A 25,668-nucleotide genomic window follows, 5' to 3' on the forward strand; every position below is an offset into this window, starting at 1 on the left:
TAATGTCGCCACCCCTGGGCAATTGGTACCTTATCTTTCTCCCTCTGAATGGCACACTCCAGCTCGCTCAGCTTGCGCCCCAGCTGCCCGATGATGTCCTGCTCGGCCTCCAGCTGCTCCAGCTCCGCCTGCCTCTCTCCCTGCAGGAGAGCTCGCTCCATCTCCGCCTGCGGACACACGCACGGTCAAGCGTGATTCCCCCACTTCGGCCCTGCTCCTCATTTCCAGACTGCCCGCTAGCCGCCCCCAAACCCCACGCCACGCCGGCAGAGCCCGCAGTCCCATGGGATACCCATGGAGCATAAAAAGCAACAGACAACGTCCACTCGTCCAGTCGGCAAGCGGTTATTAAAGACGGTTTGAGGGAGAACCAAAAACAAGCCAAACCTCAATCCCATGAGGACTTGAGCAGTTGACCGCCGAACTTGTTTCAAATCACATATATTTACTTTATCACTACTTCATTATTTTAAAACGCTATTTCTCTACGTCAGAACTATTGTACCACAGAGAGGTTGGTTATTTATTATTATCATCTCTCAACCCTCCCACCTCCTGCTTGGACTCCTGCAGCTGTTGCTCCAGTTCGGTGACGCGGGCCTTTAGCTCGTCCACTCGGGCCAGAACCCGCAGCCTCTCCTCCTCCAAGTAACCCACTTCCTGTCGGCTGGCGCCGCCGCTCCCCGGGGCGTCTTCATGCTGCAGTTGGAGGCAAGGGAGAGTGAAAAGGGGCTGGGCACAGCGCGGGAGGGTCCCCACCCTGGATCCGGGGACACAACACTTAACCAAACACTTAAGGTTCCCCAGGAAAATATGCCGTCCTACCATTACAAAATGCCGTGATATTCACACTCCTGTGTTTTCATCTAAACAGCCTAGACCATTACAAGGGTCACATTTAGACAAAGTGAACTGTAGCACAGCTAATTCAGTTTGACATGTTTGACACAAAACCCAGGTCCTGACTCTCTGTGGTCATTAAAAATCCCAGGGCGTTTCTCGAAAAGAGTAGGGGTGTAACCCCGACATCCTGGCCAAATTTCCCATTGGCCTTTACCAATCATGGCCTCCTAATAATCCCCATCTATGAACTGGCTTCATTACTCTGCTCTCCTCCCCACTGATACCTGATGTGTGGTGAGCGGACTGGCGCACTATGGCTGCCATCGCATCTTCAAGGTGGGCTGCACACTGGTGGCGGTGGAGGGGATCACCATTACCTGTAAAGTGCTTTGAGTGGAGTGTCCAGAAAAGCGCTATATAAGTGTAAGCAATTATTATTATTAGTTATTAACTGTGAGCCTTGGCTGGTTTTGTTCTCGCTGACCACAGCCATAGGAGCAGAGACTGCAGCTCCATGGGACAGCAAAGTGCTAATAGCAAAGGGAGAGGGAGCTGTCACGGCGCATTTCTGGAGTTTCTCTCATATCGGAGGCTCAGAGCTAAAGTATTTGTCTCCTAAGTCACACATTGACCCAGAATGTAGTCAGTGAAACGGAACAGCTCAGATTTTATGGAGGATTTTGGGGCTCGTGACCCGGTAATATTGAACCAGAAACGCAACTGGTTTTTGGACCATCGAATGAGGTTAAGAAGGAAACGAGTGATGGAAGAATGAAGCTGATTGATGGGGGGGGGGGGGGGTGAGGCTGAGGGAAAAGTGGCCACTGACCTCCTGGTGCGTGCTCTCCGTGCTGCTGCACTCCTCCTTCAGGTTCTCCTCGTCGCTCTCCCTCTGCCGCGGCGGCCCGCGGTGCGCCGGCGAGACCCCCACCTCCACTGATGGCCTCCTGCCCCCCGCCTCCCCGGGGAAGCCCATCCTGCCCGCTTCGGCCCCAGGCGCCAGGTCTGCCTTGTTGTACTCCGCGCACAGATTGAGGATCGTCTCCAGCCGCTGCCGTTCCTGCACAACGCACAACCGGGGCCAGACCGTTACCAGACAGTTTCGGAGGCACCACCGAGTCCCTAGGCTAACTCCCAAGGGTGCTGATCTGCCGCGGAGCTGAAGCTGTTTTTATTCCTTCTCGGGACACAAAGAGCGTCACCTCTACAGCGAATGCCGCCAGTGTTGTTCAGTTTTCCCACCAAGAAACTGCCGTGGGGTCTGGTCAGAGGAAGCTACGCTCCATCTATCGCGTTTTGTCCTGTCCAGAACTGCGTTAATCAGTGTGGGATCCAGCCTTTATCACGGCTCGCTTCCGTGCTTGAAAAGAAGGATGGGCTGTTGACCAAGCAATGAGCTGAGGGCTACACAAGAGCCCTAAAATGCTCTGTCCATCTCTTGCACACCCAGCAAGCTTCACGATGAAATTCGAAGTACTGAGATCCTCCTCTCGCTGCTCTGCGGCATCACCACATTCCTGACATCCACAGCCTCTTCCATCACATGACCTTCTCAGGATTACAAGGCAGGACGGCCCCCAGTTCCACAGAGGCTTACTAGTCAGTCAGGGGCCTAATTAGTAACCAGTCAATTCAGCTTGTAGCCTGAGGCAGACATGAGCTATCTTTTGCTTAAAAACACAAGGAAGGTGCATTCGATCTGTGACCGTGAGTAAAGACTGAAGAAGCAATGCCCAATGTGTTTCTCCCCCCGTGAACAGATAAGAAAACATATATCGTTATCCTCTGCTTGGTTCCAAATAAACGATTAAGCTCGCTCCTTAAACGTCTCTTAAACAACACTGAAAGCAGGGGCGGTTATTTATAGCAGACAGGCTGTTGTCGCCCAGCTGACGTCGGCCCTGTGCTGCTCCCGTCCTCTCACAGACACAGCTGTGCTCAACGGCAGCAGCTGCCCACTCTGAGCTCCCCGCCATGCCAGTGCAACAAGGGGACAATGACCTCTGACCCTTCAACCCACTGACCCTTCAACCCAGCATGCCAACTGTTGCTGGCTCCTCCTTTATCTGTAGACTTTGTGGCACCATCCAAAAATTCACGGAATCCACTGCCAGTTAGAACTGGATGCCATTCTTTTTAACGTTTCTAATTAATAAAACATGATTATCGTGACTTAAATTAGAGATTATTTTGCAAGCCTTTACAGGATTTTGGACCTTAGATCTTATGCTGTTAATACTTCAGTTCATTTAAGTTCATGTACAATGTGTTAAACATGAATATTATGTAAAGAATCTGTTATACATAGGAAGTATGCTAACATACCTGTTCAGAAAATTAGGATGGAAAATATAACATGCTTTTTAGATTGGTATTTTCACAATAAAACTTAAAAAGTAACAGAAAAACGGACTGATGCATTGTGAGTACTGGAGTCTATATCTGATTCTACTATAGCTGGCTGTGCTGCTTTTCCGCTGATGGAAAATATTTTTTCTGCGTACGAGACAGAGACAGCACTAACAAGAAACAGAAAGCGAGCTATTGCTCCAGTTGGCAGCTCTCAGTTTTTCTGTTCCTCTGGAGCTCAGCCTTATCAGTGCTCTAGAAGGCTGGGTCTCTGCGTTTACTCAGTGACCTCAGCCTCCGGTCTCTTCAGTGGGCTGGAAATTCCAGCAGCAGTCTGCCCTCCCTGTAATTACGCGTCTCTGTGTTGTGTGACTAATGGCCATCATGAAGAGGGTTGGAGAAAGACACACCAGGTAAACCCAGACACAACAGGGAAGCTCACAACAGGAAAAGAGTAGAGCACAGGGTCATGTATCGGCATGGTTAAGCTTCTAGAGTTAAGAATCACCTGCAAGGTAATCTGTAAATTCGATTTTATCTCGAGGACTGAACCTACAACTTATTTGCCTTAACATCACATTTTATTTGTACTTGTACTGAAGAACAAAGTAAAATTTAAGCCAGTCAGAACATTGCTGTATCATACCAGGAGTCTTTGAATTGGGAAGTACAGTAGCAGTCATTATTAGACATGAGTGTACTATGTGTTGGGATTAGACACTGTACCCAATTAGTACAATTAATTCATTTTGATAGCTCACAACCCAGACACACGGCTGCCCACCCGTTGAACACCGAGTGACTGAATACAAAGATCTATCCCCCAGTACCGTAAACACAATTTTCTACTGAAATCTGATTTTGAAACAAAGTGCTTCATTCAGGCATCTAATTTTGCTTTTTTCCATCCCGTTCTGGAGCAGGATCTAACAAGGCACAGAGAGCTCCAGGCTAAAGAAATTAAGTGTCTTGATTCTCAGCCTTGGATGAGCGGATGCACAAGACTTGGGTCTCCATTGCAGTCAACTCCTCACTTATTCTTTCAGTACTTCTAAACAGAGATAGTAAAAATGATAGCTCTGAAAGCAGTCTTTATACCCAGATCTATTTGCATTTGTAAAGGAGAGAGGTGATCTCTATTGGGTTCCTCTCAGAATTTCTTCCAAAATGTGACATATGATCATGAGAGCCCTGGAAGAAAAACAAGCTGGACACAAATCTCTGTAGAGTAAGAGCTCGGAGGATCTTCCATGTTTTGAGGGTAGTTACAGAGGATTACAATTTTGAAAATTCTTGTAGGCATGTTTCTCCCCCCAAAAAGGGAGTGAATACCTTCTGAGACAATGAAATTTGATTTTAGAACTTAATTGGGGGCAGTGACAGGCACACCTAGTCAGACGCTTGGTAACCTCCAGAGCTCTCCGCTCCTCACAGAAAGGAGACCACTTTAACAGCAAGGCCTCCTGTCCCCGTGTTTCAAGACTGCAGGAGCAGTGAGGAGCTCACTGGGAAGCTCTCCGCACGGAACAGGGGCAGAGGAACCGCTGAGAGAGGCAGAGAAGAGAAATAAACAGGCAACAAACCAAGGAGCAAAGACCCGGAGGAAGATCAAATTTCTCATTTCTAATTCCAGCCTTTTGATCTTCACCGGAAATATTCCACCATTAGGTTTTCTATGGTTGCAATCAAAACATGACACTGCTTTAGGTCAATCCCATAGTGCCTGTGTGGCTTAAATCTATAGTATTCCATAGTGTAGTCCCTAGTAGTGTAGGCACTCTTAACACTGAGCTAGTGAACATGCTGCCATTCTGCACTTTAATTAAGGACTGCCGAGTGCACTGAGCTACTGGGCTGACTGTAGCCCAGCTGTGTAACCATTAAGCTACTGATACTACCGACTACCACATGACAGAACATGCCTTTGTCACTAAAATGTTATGTCTGGGTAAATGTTTCTAGCATGACTCTTTAAAGAAAACAGCACACATCAGACTTTCAACTCAGGTCGCCTAAACAAGCCCACACCGCTATCCTGCACTTTGTTACGGGTACATTCTGTGCCGACACAAAGCTGTTCTTCTACACACGTCTCTGATCAAACACAGGACCGATAATCCTGAGTTTCCCCAGTCGATCTACTCCCTCGCATCTGAATTTAAGGGCGTAACTGCCTTCTGCAGAAGAGAGGAAAGCAAACCGCACTCAAAAAAGCGCTAAAGTCAAAGCAACAGTTTCGACCTCTTATTGTCAGCTCCAGGTTGCCTAACCCTCAGGAAACAGTTCCACCAAAAACCGAACGAGATTTCTCCATTCCTGCCTCTGCTGATCAGCAGAACTACAAAATCCCACCATACTCACGCGCATTCTGCATGAATGTTCGCATATGCTAAACAAGGAAACCTCCGGAAGACGTCTGGGCACCAGTAACTCATTTAAGAGAATGTCAGATTCACCCTAGCCCAGCACGCAGACACACACTACATGAGTCAACACTGCGGTTCCTATGTGTCCCACCCTTCTCCCTGCTTCTCCTTACTAACCTGTCTGCTCAACCTGCGGGCGAGAAGGAGGAGGAGCAAAACCACAAAGGGAATAAAGTTATTGCGCCTTTATCTCCACAAATTATTATCCACCTAACCGCCAGTGTTTCTTTTTACAGCTGCCAGCATTCTTTCACTTTTATGAGCATAGTTTCCCTAGGCCCCTGGGGGGTTGAAATATTTATTTCCTCATTGATAAGCTTTCTGATTTCAATTCAAAATACTGTTCTTCATCCCCAAGGTGAGGGGGGTTTTAAGCAGCAAGTGCAACAACAACACATTCCAAATAAAACAACATCACTAAAGAAAATACTGTATACTTAAAATTGCCCATAGAAACAATTAGAGAAGTAACAGCAATATTTCATATGGTATTAAAAGTGTGTGCATATTTGTACACGGGGCTACATTTCTTTATTTGTCTTGCAGTGAAAACATCATCCAAAAAGCACGCAAAAGTTTAAAAGAAGAATATGAGATGGGTCTTCAGTTATAGCAGAGACCTTCCTCAGGATCTGATTTGATATAAAGCTGTGCCAGGCGTCTTGAAGGCTCACTAAAGATTTTAGAGCTAAAGTTTACAACATTTGAAGGTGGTTTTTGTCTTTCTGAGTGAAGTGAGCTTAGCTTCACGTGCATAGCTTCACGTACAGATCACTCATGTGGGACTGTGTGTGTCCATTGACAAAGTCCGTATATTAATATAAAATGAATACAAAAGGCATTGCCTGTAGAGACCTTAGACTAATTGGAGCAGTAACATAGTTAGAAAATTGAATCCAAAAAGATCAACAAACCCTTTAACCAAAACTGAAAAAAAAACAGTGGTTTCTTTTATGATTTTACTAGTGCTCTTTCCCAGCCAAGACCATGGGACTTCAGAAAAAGTACCAATACTCTGATTTTTAAGATTAATCATCTGATTTTAAGAAGAAAACCACTTTTCTGTTATGAGGCTTGACAACATTGCAACTGAAAAACGGTAAAATCAGCATGTTAAGGATGTGAGAAATCTTTCTCTATAGACAAGACAAACTGGATGCTATAAATCCAATGGAAATGTCACGGCCATTAACTTACATCCATCTCGAAGTAAACTAAAAAAGCATTCCAGTTAAAACCTCTTCGGGGAATATTTGTGCAAAAGCATGTTGCTGTCTTCTTAGGAACATGTTTTCAGTATACAGTAGACTGGCGTTCAATCTGGGAACACAAACAGGAAGAGCTTCTTGCTTATTTATTCTCTGGATTCCAAACAGAGCAAAAAGACTTAATTATCTTTCTTGGAACTCGCTTCACTGAGCAGGGACTTTAGTTAATGACCAAAAGAAAACAGATTGACCCACTATAAATATCTCCCAGAGAACAGCATACTGATGTTAGAAAGGAGACATGATTAGCCAGTAGAGCCTTTCCCAGGCTCCAGGCTGGGGCTTTGATCGGGTCCCTGCTCTGCATCCAGTGAAATAACCAACTGAGAATCAATACTACACTTTCCTATTAGCTGCACTTACAGAATATTGGTACAACCACTCTGTTAGGGAAATAATTGATAATCAATTGCTTGCAAGTAAAGGTTGTATGTTCTGGTGTTTGTCCCAGAACATCTGGTATTGGTTATAATTACTGTAACTCCTCAAAGTTAAAAATATTAAATTCCTGAACTTTTAGGGAGTTTCATCAGCAACATACTGTGCATCCAAATTCTACACAAAACAGCACCTTCAGATAAAGACAATTCTTCTGTAATTGGCCCTTAATTAGAAAGCAAAGACACGAGGGTTTAGGTAAGCAATGAAAAACTTCATTACTTCATCCCACCTTGACCCAACAGCTCAAAAAGCTGCATTCATTTGCCAGTTTGTATATTAGAAACAAATGGAGACTAAGAGGGCTTGTTTGACTCTTGTGCAAGTTATACACGCTCAGCATGTCAAGACTGAAAATGATATAGCAGGTTCAAGATACAGTATGTGATGCAGCTGTTGTGAAAAATATAAACAAGCATCAGCAATATAAACATCCCTCATGTTTAAAAGTGATTTAATACCAAAAGTGATCATGACAAGGAATAAAACTTAAAGATTAATCTCTTGCACACAACATAGCTTAGCAAGATGCCAGTCTTCCCATATGTAGGGTTAATATTAGATTCTCCCTGTTACCTTCATGAAAGAGGCAGCATTCCATAATAATTCCGGGTCCTGCTGGACCAAAGACAGCAGGTACATCACGGCCTGGTCCCCGGGGTTATCGGATCTTAAAGGCGCTGACCCAGTCCGACTGTTTCTCCTGCTGTGATCCATTGCTAGGCTGTCTCACGCGCATTCATAAGAGAGCAAATTCTCTCTCTCCCACTCACTGGAGGTTGTTTTCTTTAATACACAGCTGCTCCCACACACTGTGTCAGGCCTCTGGTTTAGAACAGACCTCTCCCAGACCAGGAGGTCCCTAAAACGTCCAGTAGCTGACCGTCTCCTTAACAACGGAATGAACCCCAGGGAAATTGGCAGGGTGGGACAAAGGCAGGGGGCGTGACTAAGCAGAAAAGGAACAGCTGTTCGGTTCTTCAAAGCAAGGTGTCAGAAGCACACACTGCCTTGACAGACTGCCCAATAAACATCAATCTTCTTTTGTAATCTAAACTCTGAAAACTATGACACAACACAGGTAATGCAAGCAGAAAACAAAATCCATGCTTATCATGTTATACTGGGTCTGTAATGTAGCTTAAGCTATTTGTATCTAAGATATACTGTATTAACACTGGGTCACTGCTTCACCGTGGGCTTACGAACAGCACAGTGAGCACGTTGAGTCTACACTAACAAGTATTATTATCTGGAGGTGTGCTGTGCTATACTGTGATGATACTGCTTCTCTCAGGTTTCTGATTACAGTCTTTTTCACCAGATCTCAGCCAGGACAAAAAAAACATCCTCACTCCTATTTCCCCAAGTCCTGGATTCCATACTGAACACAGCGCTTTAATACAGACAGCTTCAAAATGAGACCCATTCAGAACTCAACAGAGCCTCACAGGCAGGGCCTAGTGAATAACTGACAGGACTGTCAAAATACAGCTTGCAAGCGCCAAAACACTAAAGCTGCTGACAGATAGACAGGCCCCTTCCAAATGGTCTCTCCACAGATTCATTAATCTATGAGCCTTATGATGCCTGATGGTCTTATTATACCTGATGGTCTTATAACATCTGATTATGCTCATAAGAAAGACAGATATAACGGCAACAAAAAAAAACATGAGTGCAAAAAAATACTAGCAACAGCCAATAATATTCCATTATTTAATCAGATAAATTGAGTGATCCTGTCTTCTCTGGGGCAAAAATTGTTCTAGTATCCCTCAGTGACAGGACACCTGCCTTAGGAATTTGCTGGTAAAGGGGTAGATGAAACCATAGAGCAGGAAAGACACATTCCTTTCATGAGGAATAAGGACACCCAATAGGATAACGCATTGGGGCATGTTTACTGAGAGGTGTGGCAACCAAAGCACCTGTAGGTGGCTGAAGGACGTTGGGACCCCCATGCAGAGAGAGAAAGGGGCAGCTGAAAAGGTGGAGATGGGGGAGGAGGTCGGATGCAGAAAGACATATGCATATACTGTAAGTGAGAGGCTTACTATGGTATTTCTAGCTTTTTGGGACCTGAACTCATGGAGAACTACGAGTCAGAGCAGCAGAAGTCTGAAGGAGAACTTGATGGACGTCATCCCTCCTGAATATTCGCTATAAACTACAATTATGAATTAAGCAGGCTGAGCAGTCCATGACACCTCCTGAAAAGTTGTTTGCATGAGTGACTGGTATACAATGAGAAGACGAACTGTAGTATACAGGAAACTACGCTTAGGGCATTTCCAAAATATTACATATTAAGCCATCTGCATTTTTGTCCGAGAAGTAAAAACATCCTGGCTGTTGAAAGATGACCACTACAGAGCACTGGTTGAAAGGTGTTGCTTAAGGGAGAGGAAGGAGAAATTTGGTGAAAGGCGCCCTCCAGTGGGAATTAGCCTAACTTACTCTCATAGCAGAGAACACCAAAGCAAAGCTACACAGCACAATCCTAGAGGTGTACTGGAGAGCAGAAGACGTCTGTCACAATGCTCCAAAAAGTATAAAATTAACGCATGTCCACAATGCTTATACCTGTAGATTTTTGCTTAGATCTTAGTTATGTCACCTGTTAATATAGTATACTACTGTAGCAACATATCAGACTTCAGGAAGGTATCCAAAGTATGAACACTGTGACAAAAATAAAATCATTAACTATATAGTTCTTAGGTGAACACTCTTTACACCATGTGAACCACTAGGAACTCCCTGAATTGTGTGAAGGGGTAGAAATTGCTTCCTAATGGGATTATCTGTGGTAAAATGCAAATCCCATGAAAAGTCTCTCTCTCTGGGGATCAAAGTATGTGGCTCTGAGTGTAATCTGGCACAACCCAACACCCGCATTGTTAACTGCACCCTTGACACAGCAGCATGAGTGTGAGAGAGACACACACACTTCCATCGCCAGCTCTCGGGGTGCTCCTGTACACCAGGGGTGCACACGTCCAGTCCCAGAGGGTCACCTCTCCTCTTAATCACCTAATTGAGCTGCTCGTTAGCTAAGCCGGAGCAGTTCATCTTTTTCCACAGGGCTGCTGTCTTTGATGATTTAAAGAGAGCCTGGGAAAAACCTGCTGGATTCTGCCCCTTGAGGGCTGGAGTTGGGCAGTTCCTCGCTTCGCCCCATCCACAAGACTTCTCCATGAATTCACTATCCTTTGGTGCCACCTTTAAGAAGCAAAAACAACCTGAGGGTTATCATAACTGATCCTTTAGGAACAAGTTTTTGATACAGAAAAGTAAAAGGAAACAGACTCAAAAGAAACAACGCTGGCGTCCATCCCTGGTCCACATCTGTGGAGTTTCGTTCCAGCTCAGGTCTCAAGGACCTAAACCAGATCATTACTGCCTTGGAATTGCAGGGGTTTAACACCTTCTACCAGTTTTCCAGGAGCTCTGAAGACTTCCGCAAAACTCGACTGAAGTACACTGGAACATGGGGAAAGCTGGAAGTCATGCTATGAAAAGGACAGGAACAAGCCATCTTATTGTCATCTTTCCTGACTTACAAAGGCTCTAGTATCATATTTCGGTGAATTAAAAGTTTCCTATGTTTTTCCCTTTTCCTTCCATGGCTGCTCAGCAGTAACACATTTGTGCTTTTTCCAAGGCGTGGTATCCTGTATGTGGCCATTCAACACTGCAGGCAGCCTGCCTAGCTACAGTGTATTTGCACAGCACACTGGTAATCAACCACATCGCTCCCGCTATATTTGTGCCTGTGCCTATTCGAGATCTTTTAACGCCTGCTCTGGTGGGCAGTGTTTGCTGGAGCTCGGTAAACGTGAGCTCTAAATCTAGATCAGGAATGAATGCGCTTGATAGGAGGCTCCGCGGGGCTGAAGAGGTGGCTGTAGAAAGATTTCGTCTGCAAAGGGAGAAGCAGTAGAGCACAAGAAGGGAAAGAGAGAGAGAGAAGGAAGTGGAAGAGGGCTCAGGTGTGAAAATGAGTAGGTTTGAGTTTTGCATTCAAATATCTCACTTGGGCGGTGCTGAGCCTGTCAATCTCTGATCTCCGAACTCTGTCCAACTCCCTCCTTCGGCCACTGTGATACACTGGCTTACAACACACACACACATAAGAACAGATGGTCCCAAACAAAAGATAGTAGATGGTAGATAGTAGCTAAATAATCCAAGGATCTCATCCACTTGTTTCTTAAAAGAAACAAGGTTCCATACTCCCACAACCCTTTGCATTAAGGAGCGCTTAGGCTTATGCATAAAGGCTAGATAGACCAAATAGCTCTTATGTAACTAGAGACTTGTGTAACAGTGCCAATTGTGATTCTAACATTCCATACAGGAATACTTAGGGTTCTGGCACTTGTTCTGACTGCTGAAGAATGATAGTTTCTAGTGACAAGCTCATAAGCTGTTTTAGTTAACACAACAGGAGCAATTCATCCTTCTTTTTGTAAAATGAATACTTTCTGGTTCGATGCAGATGGCGTAACAGTAAGAGGTTCCTGAAATGGGATGATTTGTTCAATTCTTCTGAGCCGACAGTAGGAAAGAAGGGAACCTTCCTTCTGAAGTACTTAAAAAGGTAAATAAGAAAGTGGGTACTGGGGCTTTGAGGGGGAGAATCGTGCTCTGTCAGTGTTACAGACAGGTGGGGAGCATGCTCAGTTTCAGTCCATAGCTACATTTGCGCATTAAGGTGTAATGGAATGGTGATGTCACTGTTAGAACTCTCAGGACTGCAATGAGGTCATTTCTAGCAAAACACTGGCCTGTCTGAGGCTCACAGAACCCCTACTGTCTGCTGCACTGTACCATCTAGGGACTGATGTCATATGCCAAGTGTGTCTGCCAAGACCGTGTCTCAGACAACACGCCTGTTTATGAGCCTTGATAAAAAACGCAGGTCTGTCCAAGTTGTAGTTTTCATTGAACTAAGTAAGCTCCAGCAGAAGCTGGCATTTGCCACCTGCTGGTTTTCTTAAGCTGCAATGTCAAACTACAGTTGAAGAAATGGCAGAGTTGGAACATTTGGCCCATCGTTTTCTTTTCAGGCGCGCCATGTCTACGCCAGAGCCGTAGGAAGAAAAACGACACAAAAGCCAACCGACGGGCATGGAAACAAAACAAATGACAGGACACAGTGGTGTAGGAGGTGCCGTCTTTTGAACGAGACATTAAACCAAGGTTGTGACTTATCGGCCATTAATGATCACTCACTGTAAGAGTTGGACTGCTGCCATTGTTGTCTGGCCAAATTCTTTGTGCATTGCATTGCACAAAATTACTTTCTTTAATTTTCCCCTTCAATCAGTTGAAGACATTTCTCCCTTGTTCCACCTGATCTGCTATGAAGTAAGGTGTGTCCCAGGAGTGTGTGGTAGTAGATTCTCTGGTTACAGGGTTGGGGCTCAGATTACGCAGTCTGCACTCAATCTCGACCTGAAGGCTCAGGAAACAGAGCTGCGGGCTGCTGTGGTTAAAAATAGCCAAAGTGTAGTGATTTTGTCAGGCCACACAGCTGCTGGGGTAATTAATAGCCGGAAGAGTGCTTTGAAAGTGACACACAACTGGTAAATATAGCCCAAAGACTTCAGCTGGCAACACCTCCAAACCCCCAGAGATCTGAACTAGTCTGTCTGTCATAGATGTCCTGCTTGTTAACTCAGACAGAATACAAAGTCATGGTGGGGCTTCCATAACTACACTGAGAATAGACCCGACACAGCAAGAACCATTTCACTGCTCAGTCGCGTGTATAGGTCGCCCTGCAGGAGGGAGGCTGAATTGCACCAGCCAGGAGAGAGACAGACATTTGTTGTTTTGTTGCCTTAGAAAACGGCTGTTTCGGAAACTCTCTGCTGGCACAGAGCACACAGTTTGAGAACGCACAGGCTTCTCAGAAACATCAAAATGAGTTAAACCGCGATCTGCCCATTTAAGACAACAAATTCAATTTACCGCTGCTATCACAAATATGTTCAAAGGAGCGGCTGTACCCCTCTGTGTGTAACTGCTGAGGAGCCGCGCTTGCAAGGTGCGTACAAACAAAAGAGGCGTGTAATTTAAAGGAAAGAGACTCAGACATTCTGTTTGCCTGACAGCTGAACTGTGATGCACTCTGCCCTCTCCCTTCCTTTTTAACAGTGACACAAAACAAAGGATCACCATGGAAATTCAGAGTTGAACTGTTCTGTAAGAGAAATATATTTCCACGGCTACAATGCTGACAATCTGGCTTTGTTTACCACAGTTAGAAATGCAAGGACTTCACCCTCAACTCCACTCAACTAGAAGACTTTCACTTACCCAGAGGGGACACTACGGTCTTCATAAACTCATTCATCCTTCATCCATGGTGAGGAATACAGCAAAGTATAATTTCACATACTATGAATCCTTTTGTTTCCTTCTTTATATGAATATTACCCAATAGGACAGCACAGATTGAATCCATCCCTGAAAATCTTAATATTCTAGACCTGAAATTACAGTCACTTGGTTTCATGGACATACACTAGCACTACTGACCACAAAGAAAAAGACATTGCTGAACCAACATTCTGAACCAACAAGATTCGGGTACGCAAACAGTAAGAGCTGGGGGAGTGAGCACCCTCTAGCTCACAGGAGGTGTGGTTGCACTCACCAGTCTCTCCATTTCCTGCTCACGGAGCCTCTCCTCTCGCTGCCGGCGGTGGTACTCCAGCAGCTCGTCCTCGTTGTCGCTGATCTCCGTGATGCTGTTCTTGCGCTCACGCAGACCTGGGTGGGGAGGCCGCAGGTCGCCCGCACCCCCCGACATCTTCCTGTGGCCACGGGGACTCGGCAGTGGCGAGGAGCCCGGCAGGGAGCCAAGGCTGAAGGCGGGAGAAAGGGCGTTGCCATAGCTAGCCTTCCGCCCTCCGCCATCCGCTGGTACGCCGGTATGCTGGAACGCGGTGGTGGGGGAAGGACTCCGCGCTCTGACCCCCCGAGACCCAAACCCTTCCTCTGGTGGGGAGGCTGCCTTGCGGCGTAGTCTGGGGCTCTCTGGGACGTCCCGCAACAGCTTCCCCGAGGGACTGTCCGGCACCCGTAGAGAAGGAGAGGATGCTGGGAGTGGGGAGACTCCAGGGAGGGTAGGGATCCCCCTGCGCGACAGCGAGGGGCTGAGGGGAGGCAAGTCGCGCATGCTGCTGAGAGTGCCCGAGTTCACGTCTACATTCCTGCGACCCAGCCGTGGGCTCTCTGGGGGCTGGAGACTCTGGGAGTGCTGCCGTAGATGTGGTCCGTCCTGAATTATATGAACAATGGGATCCAGGGGTGGCTGAAAGGACCTAGGAGTTTGAGAAAGCTGTCTGGAGGGACTGGAGGTTAGAGAGCGGTCGATCGTGCCCTGGTCTCTGAAGGGGCTGGAGGGACGATCTTGGAGCATGACCCCCATCTTTGTCCTGGGACTAGGTGGGGCTGCAGAAGGAGAAGAATTGTGAAATTTGGAGGTCAGTCTGGGGCTGCCCGGGACCACATTCCTGGCAGTGGAATTGAAATCCGCAGAAATGGTGGAAATCGAAACTGAAGGCAGCCCGTGAGTTAATCTGGGGCTTTCTGGACCTCTTCCCCCCGGGCTGTCCTGGCTCAACCCCCTGCGAGTCAGGGTGGGGCTTGGAGGCGCCTCCAGAAGAGCACGTCTTTGGAGCCTGGGGCTTTCGGCCACCCTCTGTGCCCCGCTGCTGCGCGGATCCACGCCAGCGGAATTCGGCAGTGAGCTCCGGGGCTGAGGTATGGGCGGCTGGACAGTGTGGTTGTAGCTGGAGGATCGGACTGGCACAGGGGGCAGAGATGGACCCTGGTCCTGGCTGCTAACGGGAGAAGGGCTGGTGTAGCTGCCGCTGCTGGCGGCAGAAGGTGACGACAGAGGTGAAAAGGGTGGGGAGGCATTCTCGTAGCTTGAGCCCACTGACATTGCCCCCGGGCTCAATGGAGGAGACAAGAGGTACCTACCCCCACCATTCACCATGGGTGACAGAGGGGATTGTGGGATGGGGTTGATGGAGCTGGAGGACCTCTTGTGCTCGGAGAAAGAGGAAGGCTGTGGGTCATCCATGACTAAGGAGTCCATGATATCCTGGAGATCCTTCTCAATGGAGCTGACCAAAGCGCTGTGTTCGGGACGCGATCTCTCACGGGGGCTAGCATGCGGCTCTGGTGGTCCTGATTGGTGGTTCCCATTGACAAGACGTTCTGGTTCTGTAAGACAAAAGAAGAACAACCCTCATTTGTACATCCTAACGGCCAAGAACTACCTCTCCTTTCTCTCAGATCCATAGGCTTAGTTTCAGTGTCATTTTAAAAGGTCACAGAGGAGTGGAAACACATTTGTGCTTCATGCATCTTTTCACTGATCCACAAACATAGAATTGGTCAAGGTGAAGTTGCTACTTTAGGAGCAATACATTTTTTTTTTTAGATTTCAGAATGTTTGTTTTTTCTCACATGACTCTGCACAGCAAGAATTAGATTTCCAGCAGACGTCTTGCAGAAGATATTGCTCCTTTAAACACAAGGCTAATAATTTAGACTACTATTATTATAATACTACGATATAAAACATGTATTATATATAACATAACAACAGCATTTAAACAATTTAAGAATTCCCTTTAGAAGAGCTATAAATGAAAGTTTCCTGAAACTATAGGAAAAGAATAAGGCTATAATAATTGTGGCTAATTTGATATCCGTATGAAGGCTCCAGTGTCAGGCAGTCCGATATCTCATCTTGTGGCACTGTGAATAGGGATTACACTGCAAATTACTATATAAATTCTAGAAGTTAAGTTAATTGGGGAAAAAAAAACTTCCATGCCCATTTTTGTGTTACTGAACAGCACGACTCATTGCCCATACCAGTTTAGGGTCACTGCCTGCTTGTATTCTTGGCTATAATTAGCGCCCATAATCTCTGTCACCCCCAGTTTAAAAAACCATGCTGTGGTGTATTATTTCCATTGACAGCTACAGGTTAATCCTGTACAGATCCTGGGCTGCTGCTAAATAAGGTCCTAAATTTGAACTGCAGTCCTAACTACAATTACTCGGACATAATTTCCTACAGGACACACAGGAGTGTATACATAAGCACAAACAGAACTGGGAAAGACACGTAAAAGGGCATGCTTTTAACAGATAAATGTCTGACAAATAGAGCAATTTAACCCAATTACTGTTGGCATGACTCATACTAACGGATATCACAGCCCTATTAAGGATAATTCAATAATGATGTTTGTGCACCTCTTTCCACGCTGATGGCAGTTTCAGGAGGGCAAAACCAAAGCAGACTCAATTTCTGTTAACATTTATACCACCACAGACAAAGACTGCAGGTGCTTTAAAACGAAAACGTCGGTTTTAAAGTTAAAATTAAAACCGAGATTCGCTTTATATAATCCACGTCTACAAGTAAAGTAGACAAACAATATATGCATACATACATGAGCTTAAATAAATGCTGCACCTATATTATACATATATGAATGCTACACCTCTATTTTGATCCCGTGTATTCAATATGATCTTGCAGTATCTTTAATTTATAGTCTTTAAGACTCTTGTAAATTGTACTCAAAACAGAAAATCACTCCAATGAAACGAACTACAACTGTTTCTTAAAATGTGAATTCGGGAAATTGTGTCGTTACAAAAATCGGACTAATGGGAATGCACAATATCCACTTGGTGTTCAGATGAGTGAACGTAACCTTTTTATATAACCGCTACTCTCCCTTCTTTAATTCGTTGTAGAAAAGAAGACGCAATGTTTAATTTCTTGGAAGATGTACAGCCAACGGGAAAATGTTATCTACGTTGTTATCACTGCTCATTCTTAACTAGTGGAAAAAGCTTATTAATGTTTTTTTTTTCCCGAAGGCAAAATATAACTATATATAATATAATATATCTGAGGTTTAAAAAAATGGTACCTGTATTAACGCGGCTCCTATTCTTTCAACGTTAAAAATCTAGACCAGTTTGGAGCCTGTTAATAGGCATGTCTCTTCCCCTGGACAGAATATTCTGTTATTATAAACGCCTACAATGAACCTGCTGTCAGAAGCACATCGCCATCTCGCAGGGCAAAGCTCGACGTCGGCATACCCAGCTCCAGAGCGCGTCGCTCCCCTCTCCAGTCCCCTCTACGCGACGCACAGCGCGACTCTCCGTCCGAGCACAGCGTGCCAATCCCCGGCTACTCGCTGACTCCCTTCCCCCTCCCTCCCCTGTCCACGGTGCTGATGTGAAGGAGTGCGATCTTTCTAGGGGCGGGCACTAGCGTGGCATTTCTGTTTCCCCCTTTTTTAAAGAGACAATGTCCCTTTCTCCACAGTCGAGTCTGTGTTGTTTTTTTTTGCAAGCACACACACCGAAAGAGCTCCACACGTCTTGGCATACCAGGTGCTTGTAGTTTTCAACCTTAAACACCCTTAAAACGTGTAAACGTGCAGGCCTGGAAACACCAACGAAAAACCGAGCCCCTGTACAGTGGAGAAGGGACTGTGGGGGAGGTTTCGAGATGCCTGTTGGGTCCGCAGTGAGATTTGCCAAGCTGTGGAGGAAGAGGCTGGTTTGGATTACAGCCCAGTGCGTGGGCCTGATCACCAGGCTTCTTCCCTAGTTCTTAGAACAGGAGTCGTCTTCTTTCTCCGAAGAATTTCTGCCATCTGTAAGCTTTAAAGAAATCTGAGCACACAGCTAACTCAGTGCTGGCGGCAGGCAGTGCCAGGCAGGGGTAGTCTTAAGAAAACATTGTACTGGACCTTCCACGGGCACCATATTCAGCCATACACCAAACACAAACTTCCACAACCACATCCCTGGCACGAGGAAAAGACTAAAAATGCACAAACAGATCACCGCAAAGAACTGAAAAGCCTGAAATTCAAAGAATCTGAAAATCAGGTAGATTCACTCAAATGCACAAAAGGCATTTCTACACCACTGTATATATCAGACCAGGAAATCTGGAAAAGGACCTAAATCATGCTGCCACTGTCACACGAGAAAGAGACACTCGCCAACAAGGCACAGAAGAAGGACACAAGGTAAAAAAGAAATGGCAGGGGCTAAGCAAACTGCAAGACCCAGGAACTGTTTTGTTCTGCATTTTTTGGAAAATGCATCCATGCTTTCGCGGTTCGTCGATTGTTTGAATTTCAGATTTTTGCGATGGAAAAGGGCTGGAGAGTATAAAGAGGAGAAAAAGGAGGCTGAAGGTAGCAGACCAACCCCCTCGCGCAGGCGACGAGAGAAAATCGAGCAGCAGGGGGCATTTCAAGTAAGAAAGGGCAAGGGTGTCGAAGGTGTCCAGGGACAGTGGGTGAAAAGAGAGGAGAGAACATCTTTCGGGGGTCAGGGTAAAAATAGAAACTGTGATAATACGCTTGTCATCTGAACCAACCGCGATAAGATGGAAAAAAATGGTCTTTGTGGAATAGAAATGAGAGAGAAGCTATAAGCGATAAGGCTGATATGCGACCGTACTGTACTTTTTCTTGAAGTCATTCCTCGGCTGACACTGTTATCAGCGAGAATGTTTTTGTAAAAAAATTCCCAGTCCCCGGTCCTGCAGTGTGTTTAGGTACTGCCCTGTTCAAAGTGTTTCTTGGAGGTTCTTGTGGCCAGGGGCAGTGGCAAATGGAGAGGACAAATCCCAGTTCAGTGCAGATATTATTCCAGGAGTGGTGTGGTCATTGGAGAGGAAAGGGAGCAAAGTCCAAGAAAGACGTCCATGCGTGGAACAGTGCAATAGGGCAGAAAGGATAGTGATACTGACCCCTGTAGGGCAATGGAGGGGTTGCGTCTCAGGAATAAAAGGAGACGAGAGCATAAACACAACTTTTGCAAGTTAGTCTGTCCCACTTGAATGCAGTGTTGTGATATAGGGGTCTTCAGCCACTGTCTGGACCACAGCAAAGTTACCCTTTTGGGAAAGGGGACTGGGAGAGATGAGAACACCACATCTTGGAACATATCCTGATTACACCTAACAATGATGATGCAGAACTAAGAGTAATGGTACACTTACATTTTGTTTTCATTGAGCTACAGAGAAGGGATGAATGGGTGAGACGGCTTAATTTCAGAGAGAGAATAACTGCATGGCCTGCAGTCTTGAAAAACACGGTATCATCACCAACAAACGTGCATTTTGGGCTCGTGCGAAATGGTGGAACCGTGGACAAGTGCGTTACATGCAGATAGCAAAGGCGTGTGAAAATATGGCAGGAAACGGAAAGCTTTGATGTGTTTGGGTTGATATGATTTCCGTGACCTCTAGATAACAAATTACAAAAGCACTCTTAATATGAGGTCAGCTATGGCACTGCACACAAGGCCAATTTTTGTGGAAGCCACAAGAAAACAAGAAGAGGAAAGCGTGGTGAACGAGATGCACGGATCTCATATTTCCATGGTCCTGTCCGAAAATCGAACTGGTTTGAAAAGAACATGCACAACTATACTTCTTATATTACTTCTCTCCCTGTCCTCCAGTCATGTGCACTTACCTCTCTTATACACACCTCTCTGTCATGCGCTCTCCTACTGAATACTATCTTCTTTCTCTCCCATCTTTGTCTCCTACACCTAATCCCTGCATTTTAATGAACAGCTGTCCTCTCTCTCTCTCCCTGCCACGTGGAAACACGCTGCCTTATAATTACCAGCAACAGCGGTAGACGCCAGGATACTCTTTAATTACCATGTCAGTCAATGACGTCATCGCGGTGCTTGCGTTTCGTTTCCATTTATAAGCAGAGAGATGGTTTTAGGCCAGGGCTGTGTTCTGTGCTTTATAGGTGTCGGACTCGTGGAATGAGTTATAGGGGAAGGCGAGAGTTTGGAATTGAGCAGTATAAGCAGTATATATACATTCATTTTAAGGCTGAAACAGCAAGGTAAACTTATGTGCATGAGGAAATGCAAGATAATTTAACATCTCCCTAACTAACCTGTTCCTGTTGTTAAGTCACTGTTCTGGGGGGGATCTGTCTCACAAATACCCACTCACTGCAGTACTACATCTGTCCTATCACAGTGCTCCCCAATGATGTTCTTTTAACTGTGCCTTTCTGTGAACAAAAACAACAGTAATTCTTTCAGTATTAAATAAAGTAATTCTCACAGCTGACTTTTCAAATCAAAGTGCTGTATAAAGGCAAGTTCCTCAAAGGTCTTATAAAGAGCTTAATTTGACAGAAGAATGACATCTTCTAATCTAGACAATGTGGGAAGGTAATAATAAGATAATAAGAATAGCCAACAAAATATTAGGATTCATAGTTAAAAGCATACAATTTTTACCAAAAGTTATGCTAAGATATGCCAATGCAATTGTAAGAGCTCGTTTAGAATATTGTATACACTTTTGGTCAAAAAGGTACAATGAATATTGCTACTCTGAATCAATTCGTCAAAGAACAACCAGATATATTTCTGAGCTTAAAGGAATATCCTACACTGACAGTCTAGAACAACTGAGCCTTATTTAAGACAGCAGAGAACACGGCTATGGGAAATGGGAAATGATCAAGTACTCACAATCGTCGTAAGCATTTCCCACGTTAACCTGGTGGTTGACATATTGCAGAACAGTGGCACGTGATCCACAGGGCACAAGTGGACTATGTGTGAAACTCCATTTAAAACCAAGAACAGGGGCACTTTTTCACACACATGGTTGTTAGGGTCTGCCACAAGCTACCCAGCCATGCTGTTGAAGCTCGTACCCTGGGTTCTTTCAAGAAGTAACTGGTAGAGATCCCTGCTTCAATTAGCTACTAGCTAACCAATCAGGCTAATGGGCTAAATGGCCTCCTGTCATTTGTAACCCCTCCGATGATGCAATGCCTTCCTCGGAGGCTCTCTAATAAAACCCAGAAACAAACAGGGCTATTTTTGGACTAAAAAAAGTCTGTACATCTGTATAATGAATCCCATTAGAGCTCTGTCACTAATACAACTAAAATATGCATCATTCTTTGGACAATAGCAGTAAATAAAGTTCTTTTGAAAGACGATGCCATATAATGAGCAGGATTTGCTTTGCTGCTTTTAGAGTATTAATAAATGGTGTTAAAGAAATAAGACTTAATGCATATTGCTTAAAATATCCTGTTCTTCTGCCACAGTAATGAGCTCTCCTTTTCACTACCACTTGCAAATTGAAATGACACGTTTCTTCTTTTTTTAGTGTATAATAAACTTGCACGACCCAAGTTTCATCTATGTTTGTACTGTATCTACCAAGTGTATCTATGCTTGAGTGCTAAACAGAAACACAACCAAATACTCTGGGTTTCTTCCCTGTGAGTAAGGCCTGAGTCTGTCCTAGAACCCCTAACTTTGATTCTAGTGGAGTTTGTGGAGAGTTTTGGAGTTTGTTGAAGGTTATGGATTTTTATAGCCTGGCCAAATTTCAGAAAAATCTGTAATGTTTGTGCAGGATGCTGTTCTTGTGTAACAGACACTTGCAACTGTCACGATTTCAATGGCTTTGCTTGATTCACTTTTGAATTAAATTTGTGATTACTGAAGGAGAGCATATTCTCAGTGTCTTTTAATTTTGAGAACTGGCACAAAAACAAAACTACTGTGAGACATATATGGGTTAACATATTCAGTATTTTGTATGTGGTAATTTGTTTAGCATGAGTGAAGTCTTGTTTAATCTCTGACTCAGGGAAAAGTGTGGTATGGACGGTTGTGGTGAGAACGAAGGCTCGCGCTGTGTCCGTTCTTCTTTTTTTTTCTTCTTCTTTTGGGTCTGTTATATTTTTTTTAATCAACAAAGTTTGATAATCGGCCAGTGAAAGCTCCGTTTTCCTTCACATGAATGCCTAAAACCCTAAACCGAACCCCGGATTTTACGCTACCATTCTTGGTCGCCATGGCCACGGTTACCTGTGTTGGCTCTGCAGGGTCCAGCGGGGCCCTGTCCACTTCCTGGCATCATACTCTTCATTCTGAAGGCCTCTTCTGGGTGGTTGAATCGGAAAAAGGCCGACTGGCCAAAACACAGCATACACCCTGCAAAGAGAAGGAGCACAGACAGGTCTCTGAGCACAAGCCCCATTCCTCTCACAATTCTCACCACTAGCTGAGGGGTTAGGGAGGGGAGTAATATTCATTGTAAACTTTTCAACATCATTGCCAAATGTCAAATAAATAAAAGCTGCTGAATTGGGATTTTAGGAACAATTAGCAGATTGCAACCATTTGAGCAAAACTTTAGCAAAGTATACACCGATGTCCAAAACAACATCCCAGTGAATTTTGTCTTACTAATCCTGTACATCTGAAAGGCACCAATTAACAAGCTAGGTGACTTGTAAAAACCCGACTGACACGTGTGCTGGTGTAAAGTGAGAAGGAATTAGTTATGTTCTTCCTTTTTTACAGGCCAACAAAATGCAACCCATCAGAATTCAGTCCAAAAACTTCAAAGGAAAGATCTGCCTGCCCTAATTCTCCAGATCCCTGTAGACTCCCAGTATAATCCGAAACGATAAATGAACACAACTAAGAGAAGGGGGAGCTTTCTTCTAAGAAACGCCTGTTTGTTTGCATGGCTTGTTGGTGAGGTCTTGTGAGGGCACATCGTCACAATGAGGAGGAAGGCATGCCGTTTCGTTTCCTCATGAGCCAAAATAAACACGTTTTTTCATGTTTTTCAAGGGGACCAGAAAACGCAAACATCTAAGGGGCGCAGAGAGAGACATGAATGGGCAGGAGGATCGTTCAGCACGTTGTCAGCTCACTAAATAACAGCTTGGTTTTCTGAGGCAGAAAAAAGTAGCTTTAGGCAGTGGCAACACACCCTTCCTTTCATCCTAAGAACGGTTGTGCAACTTGTTGCCAAACATCTGTGTTTATTTTCAGTGCAAGACACGGAGTTTCTTTTCTCCTCTTGTCTGTGAGGCATTGGGAGTTCATTCACTCTCTCATCTAATAAGTGAAGAAGGACACCAGATCAATAGAAAATCCAGTTTTACTTCAATCTCCACATAGGATATGTTACGCGTGTAACACTGTTTCCTTCTGCAATTTCTGCAATGCCTTGCAGATAGTCATGATATACTATTTATCTTCTCACAGAGGGTATATGGAAACATTTTTTTCCTTGCAGTAAAGTCAAAAAAGTAAAACCTGTTTGTTTTTCCAAGATCTAATGAATGTTTTCCCCGGATCCCTAACAGGAGGTTGAATTTACAACAGTGAGAGAATGTCATCTACACAAAGCCTTTCTTCATCGCTCTGCAAAACCTCAGACAGAAAGGCTGGATATGACAAGTAGTGCTGTAATGATGTGTTAACAGAGCTTTTTCGATTAATGTTTTACCCAAATGGAGGGTAACACCCAGCACCCATCAGAAACACCTTCAACCGCATTTATTTTCAACTCGCGTTTATACTCCGAACTCATCAACAACTCCACAAATCTCTAAGCAAGCCCCAGAACACTTAAACACATTAAAAACATAACCGACCCCAAGCTTCTCTCCCTGTCTGTGTGTCTCGTGGAGAGCAAGCTGGGGTCTGCGAAAAGACAAATTCCTAATGCAAGAAATTGTCTATGGCCAATAAAGTGATCTTATCTTATAAAAAATCTCCTGAGACCACAGTCGCACACTACAGCAATGTGCTGTAATCTGCAATTTTCGAAAGGTTGAAAAATGACCATTAAAATAACAAACATGAAATGGCGGCAGCGATGTGCAACAAAAACACTAGGAAGGCCGCAGGGTTAAAGTGCCCTGTCTGTGAGGGAGTGGAGTGGGTTTGAACTCAGTACAGGGCTTAATGAGCACTTGGCCTTGTAATGACAGTGTCTGAAAAAGATTGCATCTGAGGGACACTGCACGGGCCTCTACCTTCTCCTGGTTCATTACCACACTGAAGACACATCTGTTTCCTGTGCGTTTTCCATTAGCTTCCAGCCTCGCTTAACAGAGTTTCACAATTTGTCCTACCAACATACCTGCTGGTCCACAGTCATTCTTTTATTTTTCTTGGATAATAACATTGTTTGAAACGTTCACCTTCTGGTGTTGAAAACTTCCAATAAAAGGCTGGAATTCAAAGCTTTCTTATTAAGTTCTTTATCTGTAGTTTGTTTGACCTGAAACTTGACTTAATTGCACTTTCTCGTGCTTCATTTCTCTCATTAAAATCGTATGGTAGCTGGAGTTGCTTTATTGTACCATGTTACCCAATAGAATAAAACGTGATTGAATAACCATCTTCGAAAATGTAGGACCTTGGGACGTTTTACAATGTTCTTGTTTATTTTGTTACTGTTTTGATGTTCTTTGTTCAAACCAAAATAAGGATGCGACCTAAAGAAATAATTGTAAAATAAATTGTAGAAGCCCCAAGATGTTCAAATGGAAATATACTTCAGGTATCTTGTATCTAACTGTGAGTTTCTCTACAACAAACACCAAGTTATCTGAAGGTGGCTTTGATCTAGTTTGCTTTGTAGACCTTGCAGGATTATGCAGAATCAGTCTGTCTTAAGTGTTTGAGCTCTGACTCATGTTGGTTTTTACAGCTCAAATGCAGTTGTGCGATTTAAAAAGGTTGAGGAGTTAAAAGCATTAATTATTTTTTTTTGCAAGACTAGCTCAAGTACCCAGAACAAACAGAAACCATGCTGGGTGCAGCAGTTCACGGTTGCTACAGACTGCAGGAGGGAAATATATACATTACTCACCTTTGTAAATAATCTCTGTGTTTAGCAGAGCCCCTAGAAGCTAGTTCTATCTGAATGGTCAGTCCAGCTCGATTCCCTGGCCATTACATACATCCATAGGAAACACGCTGTTTCTTCCAGAGAGGGATTGACAGCAGATAAGGGTTAAAAGAGAAAAAGACGCACACGAACCTGGTGAACGCCTCTCTCACGTGGTGCTGTGGTTCAATGTGCAGAGCTGACTGTACTGAATGGGACAGGTGAGGGCAGGTCGGACTAATGCAGTCTGAACTAAGGGTTTTGAAGGGATCAAGGCAGAGGGACATAGGCAGATGAGCTTGTAGCTAGAGAGTAAGAGACTGTATTTGTGAGCAGGTTCTTCTTCTTCATAAAAAAATGAGAAGAGAAGTAACAATTCCCTCAACATCTTTGCTGGATTGGTGGCACCAGTGATGTGGTGAAACACCAGTGAAACACTGAAGACAGCAGGAACTGGGCAGTCGGAAGCCCAAGGAGATGATCAAGGCTGAAAGCCAGTTTTTATAGCTGCCAGCTTGCACTCCGTTAAAATTCCAAGGAAGGGGATAAA

The 25,668-nt window shown here is 44.7% G+C and overlaps 1 protein-coding gene across 14 annotated transcripts in view; it reads right to left on the reverse strand.

Annotated features, from left to right (window-relative positions):
* The window catches only part of LOC148816790 (pleckstrin homology-like domain family B member 1), an 88,715-nt gene that overhangs the window by 26,538 nt on the left and 36,509 nt on the right, over window positions 1-25,668 (reverse strand). For 13 of the 14 annotated variants that reach the window (XM_088939924.1, XM_088939916.1, XM_088939922.1 and 10 more), the window contains 5 exons: window positions 22,289-22,414; window positions 13,995-15,574; window positions 1,673-1,903; window positions 553-699; window positions 30-167 (listed from right to left, as the gene is read on the reverse strand). In XM_088939924.1, the coding sequence (XP_088796050.1) occupies window positions 30-167; window positions 553-699; window positions 1,673-1,903; window positions 13,995-15,574; window positions 22,289-22,409 (2,217 nt within the window). In that variant the 5' untranslated portion in view covers window positions 22,410-22,414. Of the gene's footprint in view, window positions 1-29; window positions 168-552; window positions 700-1,672; window positions 1,904-13,994; window positions 15,575-17,485; window positions 17,606-22,288; window positions 22,415-25,668 lie in introns of those variants that run through there. The other variant, XM_088939921.1, reaches the window with a different exon arrangement.

This window comes from Atractosteus spatula, chromosome 22 (assembly GCF_055471065.1).
Source record: "Atractosteus spatula isolate fAtrSpa1 chromosome 22, fAtrSpa1.hap1, whole genome shotgun sequence".
NCBI classification, from domain to species: domain Eukaryota; kingdom Metazoa; phylum Chordata; class Actinopteri; order Semionotiformes; family Lepisosteidae; genus Atractosteus; species Atractosteus spatula.